This window comes from Emydura macquarii, unplaced genomic scaffold (genome assembly GCF_026122565.2).
Source record: "Emydura macquarii macquarii isolate MOO-44397 ecotype Brisbane River unplaced genomic scaffold, CSIRO-AGI_Emac_v2 contig_3035, whole genome shotgun sequence".
In the NCBI taxonomy this organism is placed as follows: domain Eukaryota; kingdom Metazoa; phylum Chordata; order Testudines; family Chelidae; genus Emydura; species Emydura macquarii.
In genome coordinates this window covers 74,146-84,807 of record NW_027133172.1, presented here as the reverse complement: position 1 = coordinate 84,807, position 10,662 = coordinate 74,146, and the positions used below count along the sequence as shown (strand labels likewise).

Genomic DNA, 10,662 nt, shown 5'->3' with positions numbered 1-10,662 from the left:
GCAGCCACCTCTGGGGTGGGTTGTGGGAGGCGATTAACAGCCACAAAGCCATGCTGCGCATCAGATGAAACAAAAAATGAAGGCGGAGAGGAAAGGCCCCGTATCCCATTTCCTCGTCCCCTCCCATGTCGCCCTAGATTGGAGCTGGCGCCCCCTAGAGGGGAAAGGCCCCATATCCCATTCCCTGCCTCCGGGAACCAGCCAGTCCCCGCTGACCTTGGGCTGGGTCAGAGCCGGCCATTGGTATGCGCCAGAGGTGCCAGTGGCTGGGCCCTTGGTCTAAACTGGCACGGGCAGAAGGTGGGACCCCTGACTGGACGGGCCCTGGCTCTGATTCTGCATGGGCCACAGGTGGCATTCGCGGTTCGATGGTCCCATATACTTTCCAATCTCCCGAGTCTGGTTGCTGACACACTGCAATCTTCCCTGGGATAGTGCCTGCTGGAAGCTGATTACCTAGGCTAGTAAAGAGAGAGCGGCTAGATGAGTTTCTTGCTCGTACCCGAGCTGAGGCAGGCATCTCGCACCGAGTCTCTCGCTGCCCTCCCGAGATGGCACATTGCGGATCCCCACCCCAGGGAAGGCTGTCAAAGGAATGACCTCGCCGCTGACTCGGTTAAGCTGGCAGAGCTGATGGTAATGACCTTCACGTAGCAGACAACCTGGAAGAGACACATGGGTGTCAGTGGTCCAGCCTGGGTAACAAAGACTAGACCACACTTCCCTCCCTGAGCTGGGGAGAATCCTGACTTCCACCCCACTGCTCTAACCATTAGACCCCATTCCCTTCCCAGAGCTGAGGAGAGAACCCAGGAGTCCTGGCTCCCAGCCCCCCTGCTCTAACCACTAGACCCCATTCCCCTCCCAGAGCTGGGGAGAGAACCCAGGAATCCAGAGTCAGCAGCAAGCAGGATCTGGTTGCAAACCCCAGCCTTGGGTATGGAGAAGGGCCCAGATGGGGCATCCCCAGATCCAGGCACTGAGGGACCTGTCGGTTTCCGAAGCCTCGAATGACTCATGTGGCCCTTACCGCGACAATCCCAGTGAGCAGTCCCATGGCGAGGAAGAGGAAGAGCAAGCTGTTGAGCCCCATGGAGCGGTACGGCTGGGGAGTCCGGGGCACTGGGTCTGCTGCAGAAGGAGAGAGCAGATTGAATGAGAACTTCCTTCCCAGGAGGGGTGGAAGCAGAGGTCACAGCACCCCTGCCAGAGGCTGCTTCCCCACCCGGCTAAGTCCTTACAGGGATGCTTGTCACCATAGCAACAGTGCCTCTCCCAGGAGGCAGTAACTATCATGGCTCTGGGACAGGGGGCAATTGATTTCCCTCCCTCCCCCTGGGCAGCTGGGTGGTGGGCTTCGCTTCTGCTTACTGGGGGCGGCGGCGGTGGTGGTGGTGTCCTCTCCCAGGGCAGCATCCTCCTCATCTCCAAGGCCAGCATCAGCAGCGTCTCCAGGGGTGCCAGGGGCATCTCCCAGGCCATCAATGGTGGCTGGGGCATCTCCAGGGTCTGGGGCATCTCCAGGGACAGTGGCACCCCCAGGGCCATTGGCGGTGGTGTCTCCAGGGGCTGTGATGTCTCTATGCATGACAGCCATTTCACTGTCGTATCCAGGGGCGTCAAGGTCCCCAAAGATGGCGGCGGTGGTATCTCCAGGGTCAGTGGAGGTGGTGATGACTTTAGGGACCATGAGGTCTCCAGGAGCAGCAGTGGTGGCAACATATCCAGGGTCTGTGCCGTCGCAGAGGTCGGTGGTGGTGGTGGTGACGGCATCTCCAGGGAGTGTGGCATCTCCAGGGGTGCTGGGGGTGGGCGTGGTGTCTCCAGGGAATGTAGCATCTCCAGCAGGGACGGTGATGTTGGTGGCATCTCCAGGGACTGCCACATCTCCAGGGGTGGTGATGATGGTGGTGTCTTCAGGGACTTCAGAGTCTTCAGGGACTACAGCGTCTCCAGCGGTGGTGGTAATGTTGGTGACATCTCCAGGGACTGCAGCATCTCCAGCGGTGGTGGTGATGTTGGTGACATCTCCGGGGACAGTGGCATCTCCAGGGGCAGAAGTGGTGGTGGTGTCTCCAGGGCCTGCCACATCTTCAGGGGTAGTGATGGTGATGGTGGTGTCTCCAGGGACTGTAACATCTCTGGGGACAGTGGTGGTGTCTCTAGAGATTGTCGTGTCTCCATGGGCAGTGGTGATGGTGGTGATTGGGTCTCCGGAGACTGTAGCATTTCTAGGGCCAGTGGTGGTGTCTGCAGAGACTGTAGCATCTCCAGAGGCGGAGATGGAGGTGGCATCTCCAAGACATGTAGTGTCTCCAGGGACTGTAGCATCTCCAGGGGTGATAATGGTGGTGGTGTCTCCATTGACTGTAGAATCTCCGAGGGCAGCAATGGTGGTGGCATCTCCAAGGCATGTAATGTCTCTAGGGACTGCCGCATCTCCAGCAGTGGTGGTGATGTTGGTGACATCTCCAGACACTTCAATGTCTCCAGTGGCAGTGCTGGTGGTGGTGTCTTTATGAATGTCAGAGTCTTCAGAGACTGTAGCATCGCTGGGAGTGACCGTGGTGGTGGTGTCTCCAGGGACTGTAGCGTATCCAGGGGCAGTGGTGATGGTGCTGATGGCATCTCCAGGGGTGCTGGGGGTGGGCGTGGTGTCTCCAGGGAATGTAGCATCTACAGCAGGGGCGGTGATGTTGGTGGCATCTCCAGACACTTCAATGTCTCCAGTGGCAGTGCTGGTGGTGGTGTCTTTATGAATGTCAGAGTCTTCAGAGACTGTAGCATCGCTGGGAGTGACCGTGGTGGTGGTGTCTCCAGGGACTGTAGCGTATCCAGGGGCAGTGGTGATGGTGCTGATGGCATCTCCAGGGGTGCTGGGGGTGGGCGTGGTGTCTCCAGGGAATGTAGCATCTCCAGCAGGGGCGGTGATGTTGGTGGCATCTCCAGGGATTGCCACATCTCCAGGGGTGATGATGGTGGTGGTGTCTTCAGGGACTTCAGAGTCTTCAGGGACTGCAGCATCTCCAGCGGTGGTGGTGATGTTGGTGACATCTCCAGGGACTGCAGCGTCTCCAGCGGTGGTGGTGATGTTGGTGACATCTCCAGGGACTGCAGCGTCTCCAGCGGTGGTGGTGATGTTGGTGACATCTCCAGGGACTGCAGCGTCTCCAGCGGTGGTGGTGATGTTGGTGACATCTCCGGGAACAGTGGCATCTCCAGGGGCAGAAGTGGTGGTGGTGTCTCCAGGGCCTGCCACATCTCCAGGGGTGGTGATGGTGATGGTGATGGTGGTGTCTGCAGGGACTGTAACATCTCTAGCGCCAGTGGCAGTGTCTCCAGAGATTGTAGCATCTCCAGGGACAGAAGTGGTGGTGGCATCTCCAAGACATGTAGTATCTCCAGGGACTGTAGCATCTCCAGGGCTGATGATGGTTGTGGTGTTTCCAGGGACTGTAGCATCTCCAGGGGTGATAATGGTGGTGGCGTCTCCATTGACTGTAGAGTCTCCGAGGGCAGCAGTGGTGGTGGTATCTCCAAGGCATGTAGTGTCTCCAGGGACTGCCGCATCTCCAGCGGTGGTAGTGATGTTGGTGATGTCTCCAGGGACTGCCACATCTCCAGGGGTGGTGGCAGTGGTGGTGGTGTCTCCAGGCACTTCAGTGTCTCCAGTGGCAGTGCTGGTGGTGGTGTCTTTATGGACATCAGAGTCTTCAGTGACTGCAGCATCGCTGGGAGTGACCGTGGTGGTGTTGTCTCCAGGGATTGTAGCGTGTCCAGGGGCAGCAGCGATGGTAGCGATGGTGTCTCCAGAGACTATAGCATCTCTAGAGGCAGCGGTGGTGGTGGCATCTCCAAGGCATGTAGTGTCTCCAGGGATTGTAGCATCTCCAGGGATGATAATGGTGTCAGGGTCTCCAGGGTCTGTAGCATCTCCAGTGGTGATGGTGATGGTGATATCTCCAGGGACTGTAACATCTCCAGGGGCAGTGGTGGTGTCTCTAGAGACTGTAGGATCTCCAGGGGCAGAGGTGGTGGTGGCATCTCCAAGACATGTGGTGTCTCCAGGGACTGTAGCGTCTCCAGTGGTGATAATGGTGGTGGTGTCTCCAGGGACTGTAGCATCTCCAGGGGCAGCGGTAGTGGTGGCATCTCCAGGGCATGTATTGTCTTCAGGGACTGTAGCATCTCCAGGGGCAGAGGTGGTGGTGGCATCTTCAAGACATTTAGTGTCTCCAGGGACTATAGTATCTGCAAGGCTGATGATGGTGGTGGTGTCTCCAGGGACTATAGCATCTCCAGAGGCAGCAGTGGTGGTGGCATATATAAGGCATGTACTATCTTCAGGGACTGTAGCATCTCCAGGGGCATGATGGTGGTGATTTCTCCAGGGACTGTAGTATCTCCAGGTGTGATGATGGTGGTGGTGTCTCCAGGGACTGTAGCATCTCCAAGGGAAGTGGTGATGGTGGTGATGGGGTCTTGAGGGACTGTAGCATCTTCAGGGATGGTTGTCGTGTCTTTAGAGACTGTAGTGTCTCCAGGAGCAGCGGTGCTGGTGTCATCTCCACACCCTATAGTGTCTCTTGGGACTGCCACATCTCCAGTGGTGGCGGTGATGTTGTTGATGTCCCCAGGGACAGTGGTGCCTCCAGGGGCAGCAGTGGTGGTGGTGTCTCCTGGGACTGTGGTATCTCCAGGGGCATCAGCAGCAATGGTGGTGAGTTCAGAGACTGTAACATATCCAGGGGCAGTGGTGATAATGGTGGTGTCTTCAGGGGAAGTGGTGATGGTGTTTCCAGGAACTGTGGCATCTTCAGGGGCAGCAGTGGTGGTGGCATCTTCAAGGCATGTAGTGTCTCCAGGGACTGCCGCATCTCCAATGATGGCAGTGATGTTGTTGATGTCCCCAGGGACAGTGGCGTCACCAGGGGTGGTGGTGTCTGCTGGGACTACAGCATCTTGGAGGGCGGTGGTGATGTCTCCAGGCACTGCCGCTGCTCCAGGGCTGACTGAAGTGGTGGTGTCTCCAGGGACTGTGGTATCTCCAGGGGCGGCAGCAGTGGCGGTGGTTTCTCCAGGGACTTTGAAGTCTCCAGGCACTTCAGCGTCTCCAGGGGTGGCAGTGGAGGTGGTGATAGTATATCCAGAGACTGTAGTGTCTCCAGGGGCGGTGGTGTTGATGGTGACGTCTCCAGGCACTAAAGTGTCTCCAGGAACCATGGTGTCTCTTGAGGAAGTGGCGCTGGCGTCTCCAGGGACTGTGCCATCTCCAGGTGCAGCAGTGGTGGTGTCGGCATCTCCCCCAGGGAACGTGGCCTCTCCAGGGCGAGTGGTAGCAGCAGTGTCGCCAGAGACGGTGGTGGCAGCTGAAGTGTCTCCAGTGCTGCTGGCATCTCCAGGGACGGTAGCGTCTCCAGAAGTGGCGGTGGTCTCTCCAGGAACAGTGAGGCTCCCTGGAGGGCCCTCGGCTGCTGGGGTGCTGCCCCGGCCTGGGGTCTCTGTGTCCCCAGAGGGAGTGGTCCCACCATGGGTCATGCTGGTCACAGGACCGATGGCCACAGCAGAGGAGGCGGTCTCCGTAGGGACGCTGCTATCCCTAAGGGTGCCCGTCGGCCCCAGAAGGGTGGCCTCGCTGGGAGAGGTTGGCTCGGCTGGGGTATCGCTGCTCCAAAAGAGGTCAGCCGCGGCTGCCTGTATCAGGATGCTGGTCTCACTGGGGGCAAAGGGGGCGTCTCCCTCGGTGGGGGTGGGATCATCATCTCCAGGGATGGGGCTGACGCTTCCATCAGTGCCGGCGCTGTCATCAGCTCCAGGGGTGACGGTGACGTCTCCGGGGACAGGGCTGACGTCTCCGTCTCCAGAGGCAGAGTCATTGTCTCCAGGGGTGACAGGGGTGGTGGCAGTGTCTACGGTCGTGCTGGAAGCAACGTTGTCTTCTGGTTGGCGCATGGCACTGTCTGCCTCTCCAGGGCTGGTGGTGATGGCCCTGGAGTCACCGTGCATGAAGGTGGCATCTCCAGGTATGGTTGTACCAGCCCCAAGAGGTGTGGGATCCCCATGGGCGGTGGGTCCATCAGCCATAGCGCTGTCCCCAGTGCTCCTTGCCATGGTCACACCACGAGGAGGGCTGTCTCTGCCAGCATGGACATATCTCACCGACCCACCAGCTGTGTCCATTTTCCTGTGGGTCAGACCTTTCTCACTAGCGAGGGGGCTGCAGCAGAACAACAATAAAATCCAGAAGAAGTCAGATCACCCTGGGAAACCCCATTGTACCATCTCCCAGCCATGGACTCTGAGTTGGGTTGGGGTTGGCCTTAGCTCTCGAAAAACGGTTGGGAAATGTTTTTCCATGGAAAATATCCACTTGGGGGCAAAAATTCCAATACCAAAATATTACAGTTTTCGGCCAAAATATTTCAGTTTTTGAGAGGTTTTTTTGGGTTGAAAAATCTGAAATCTGTAGAAAACAGACACTTTTTGCCAAAAAAAAAAATCATTTAGTTGAAAGCTCAATTTTCAACACTTTGGCTCAGCGAAGCCTAGTAATTAATAAAAGACTAGTGCTGCAAAAATGCAAATCCACAAACAACCAAATTGGTGCGCAGACAGCTTGCGGTTGGCCACCGTGGAAAGAACAGTACAGAGATACCCAAGAAAAATTCTCAAGCCATTTACATTTATATATAATCAACTGTTTCAAACATACTGACAGGTAGGTAACAAATGGTTGACACATTAGAAGAAGTTTAGATATTATGAGAAGTTTAGGTAAAGTTTGTTGCATTTGTTTTTATATATAAAACTGAATAAAAAATTAATAGGAAAACTCATTTTTCCATTAAAAAAAATCCAGTCCAAATGGAAAATTTTTGACCATCAATTGAATTAACATGCTAGTAACTTCTAGGGCTAGTCAACAAATAAAAATAAAAGACATCTTTCACTACAATGTTGATGTTTTTCAGTTGTCATTGAAAAAGATTCAAAGCACTCCAATTTTGCCTTTTATCCCATTATTAGATGGTTTCACAATATTATCACCTTTTTAAAACACGGTTATTGAGGTCTCTCGATTACTGATGTGGTTTTCTGACACAGTTTGGGAGGAAAAAGGTTTTGATTATAAAAAAAATGACCTTTTTCTAGTAAGAAACAAAAAATGGCAACCATTTTGCATGAAAAATTGTGTTTAAAAAAGGAGCAGTCTTTAGATACTAAAAACACCTTTTTGTATGAAATAGTTCAACTGCTCCTATTAATTTCAAACCACCAACCATGAAGGGCTGTAGGAACATGCAAAGGGCACAATGCCTGTGTCATACAGAACTCTGCATGGAGCTGCGTAGCAACTTCACACTGATTCACCCCAGTATCAGACCAGGGGGGTCTATTATTTATCTATTCATCACCTCCAAGCAGAGTATAATAAAGGGATTGGAAGGACTCCGGCAGATGGAAATCTAAGGGCAGTGGTAGAGATGGCCCGGCAGGGAAAAATAAATAAAAGCCTAGAAACAGACAATTGCCGTAAACAGGAGGAGATTTATGTTGTATTTATGTTATTTAAATTAACACTGAAGATGAATCCCAGAAAAGGGAAAAGATTTGCCCCATGACAGTGTATCTTAAGAGCATGAATGCACACACAAACACAGAAAGAAAGAGCTGGAATCTATCTACAGACTGGGAAAGGAAGACGCAGACTGTTATCTTTGTTTTTAATTTTAAATAATAAGGAAGCGCCCAGATACTGCAGTGATGATAGATAGATAGATAGATAGATAGATAGATAGATAGATAGATTCTAGGGGGAATGAAAAGATGGGGAACTAGTTAGCTAGCTCGAATAAATTAGGATCCAGGAGGGAACAGACAGATAGACAAAAGTATATTAGGAGCCAGAAGGAGGGTTAGACGGTCAGATAGACCGGAGTGTACTAAGATCTAGAGGGACAGACAAAGTATATTCAGATCTAGGGGGATCAGACAGACAAAAGAATATTAGGATCCAGAGTGATTAGACAGACAGACAGACAAAAGTATATTAGGCACTAGGGGGATTGGACAGACAGACAATCAAGAGAGTATCAGGGCTTACGGGGAATGGACGGACAGAGAGACCGCTACATAGGGATACATAGATGGAGGGATAGATTGACAGATAAAATTGAGATCTCAAGATAGATACTTTCCGTTTCCATCCGGCGTCCAGTCCACCAGCGCTGGAGAAGTAGGACAGGCTTTGGGCTGTGTCACTAGGAAGCCAATTGATTGTGCTGGCCTCATTCCTATTTAAATCAAACTTGCTAGTCAGGGGGGACGTTAAACCAATTATCTCTGGGATCCTAGTTTTTGTCCCAATGTCCCCGTCAAGGACGGAAAAAATAACCCTCTCCTTTTTGGAGCGAATGATATTGGGGGTGGTGCCAGCTGTGCTGACAGCCAGCACCGGGGCTGTCTCTACTCAGCAAGGACTGAGGACTGAAAGGCAGGAGTCCTGGGTTCTATCACAGGCTTTAAGAGGGGAGTGGGGTCTAGTGGATAGCGCGGGGGGGCTGGGAGTCTGGACTCCTGAGTTGTAGCCCCAGCTCTGGGAGGGGAGTGGTATCTAGTGGTTAGAGCAGGTGGGGGCCCCCTCTGGAGCTCAGGGCAAGCTGTGCTTTTAGCGAGTGAGCGAGCTGTGGATGGATGGCTTGATACAGGAGGGAGGGAGGGATGGATGGATAGAGAGAGGGAGTTATGGGTAGATGGCTGGAGGGAGCTACGGATAAAGGGAGCCATGGAGAGGATAGACGGAGACATAGAAGGAGCTCTGGATGGATGGCTAGAGCTGTGATTCATGGCAAAGTGAATGGCACCAGGGAGCAGGAGAGGTGAATTCCTCTGTGTACACAAACCCTGGTGAGTGGCGTCCCCCGACAGCCCTGCAGGGCAGCAATTCGACACCCTTCTCCCTGTTAACAGATGGGGAAAGTAAGAGCGGCTGTCCCAGGCCTGTCAGAGCGGAGCTGGGAGCAGGAGTGCAGAATCCCAGACGGCCAGTACCCTGGCTGGATTCCCAGCCCCAGATGCCAATGGCCACCTTTCTATTGAAGTCCCCGGGCTTTGGGTCAGAGCCAGTGAGTGCTTCCAGGGACTTAGCGCGAGGGACTTACTGTCTCTTGCCAGCCTAGGCCCAGCCGGAGAATTGGCTGTGGATCACTGCATTTTTCACATAATACTGACTCCTGGGGAGAGAACAACTGGGCTAGAGATTTTATAAGCTAGAGGCAAAATCAGCCACGCCACACAGGGGTGTGCCGGCTACAAATCAATCCCCTGGGGTTGTTACACATAAAACAACCAGGCAACATTGGAAGGAGACCAAAATGTCTCTGGCAAAAGAAACAGAAGAATTACAATGCCAGGCCTTCCCTCCCCGAGGGGGTGGGAACCTGTCTCAGACACAAAGGCAGAACGAGCAGGTGCTTGGCTGGCGGCTCTGTATAGTTTCATGACCTGGAGTTAGAAGATCAGAGCTCAGCCTCAGTGTTAGGGCAGGAACACAGGATCAAAAAGGAACGCCTTGGATTGGTGGGAAAAGCTGACCAATCAGCAAGTCTTGCTTAGAGCCAATCAGAATTGGGAATGCTGACCAATCAGGAACAGTGGAATTTTACCACCTAGCCAAGCAGTCAGTTCCCAACCAGGTCCTCTAAGCGGCAATATAAGATGTGGTTCCCTGCTTGTGAGAGGATACAGGTGGTTGGTGTAAAAGAGAGTGTTTGAGTTGTGGGTTGCTGTTATGGGAAAACAGTTGAAGTGTTGTTGAAAGAGGTATCTGGAAATTGAGAGTAGACTTCTGAGGCTGAATCATCTTCTAGTGCTCAAGATGTAGGGAGTATGTAGGTGAATGAAAACAACATGGGACTGTATTCAGTTGGGTGGTTGTTTTCCAAAGGCATCTCATAGGCTGTTAAATCAGTAAGAGCTACATTAAGTATTGTGGGCATTTGTTCTACCCATCAGTTTAAGGTCCTATGGTGACTCAGCCTAGAGGTAGGTACTTAAGCATGAAATCACTGCTCATACATCATTACTAGCCCCTAGACTGTTCAGGACCAGCTTAGTGCCAGCGTGGTAGACCTTGCGTTGAGATTGTGACCAGTCTGCCCAGGGTACCTGTCATCTGAAAATGCCAAGGCCAGGACAGGCTGTAAAAGGAGAGTAGATTCTCCCAGCACTGGGGGGTGACACCAAAGCCAGCCTCCACAACCAGCCACAAGCAGTGCTTCTGATTCCCCACACTGCTTATCAAGAAGCTAACACAAAAATAGACACAGCCTCTTTCAGTGCATTTCAGTCTCTGGCTCCCAATTAGCCACTAGGTCCAGTAAAAAGACCAGTTCTTTATGCTCTTTACCCTTAACTAGCAAAGGGTCAGCCACAGTACCAGTTCAATATAAGTTTGGATCTTACCCAAAATACCATGCTGCCAGCCAGTCCTTCAGTAACTAGAACGAAAGGTTTATTATAAAAGGAAAGAAAAACTATAAAAGTGTGAAATGGTTAAAGCAATCAGATACATACGAATGATTTGAAAAGCCATATATATCAGGTTTCTAGTAGAATTGTGGAGTTTGCAGGCTTGTATAGTCCCTCTGTTGTACATCCAGT

General features: G+C 52.6%; 1 protein-coding gene across 1 annotated transcript; it reads right to left on the bottom strand.

Annotated features, from left to right (window-relative positions):
• Window positions 1-587: 587 nt before the first annotated feature.
• LOC137141292 (mucin-22-like) lies at window positions 588-6,084 on the bottom strand. The gene is made up of 4 exons (XM_067530128.1): window positions 4,352-6,084; window positions 1,372-4,259; window positions 1,031-1,131; window positions 588-662 (listed from the first exon to the last, which is right to left on the bottom strand). Exons 1-4 carry the CDS (start codon window positions 6,082-6,084, stop codon window positions 588-590), a joined length of 4,797 nt encoding a protein of 1,598 aa, XP_067386229.1.
• Between the last annotated feature and the right edge of the window lie 4,578 nt (window positions 6,085-10,662).

Coding starts and splice junctions, on each gene's coding strand:
- LOC137141292 (XM_067530128.1), bottom strand. CDS start 6,084: ATGGCTGATGGACCCACCGCCCATGGGGATCCCACACCTCTTGGGGCT. Junction 4,260..4,351: donor ATGCCCCTGGAGATGCTACA/GTCCCTGAAGAT, acceptor CACCATCATCAG/CCTTGCAGATACTATAGTCC. Junction 663..1,030: donor TGCTCACTGGGATTGTCGCG/GTAAGGGCCACA, acceptor TGTCTCTTCCAG/GTTGTCTGCTACGTGAAGGT.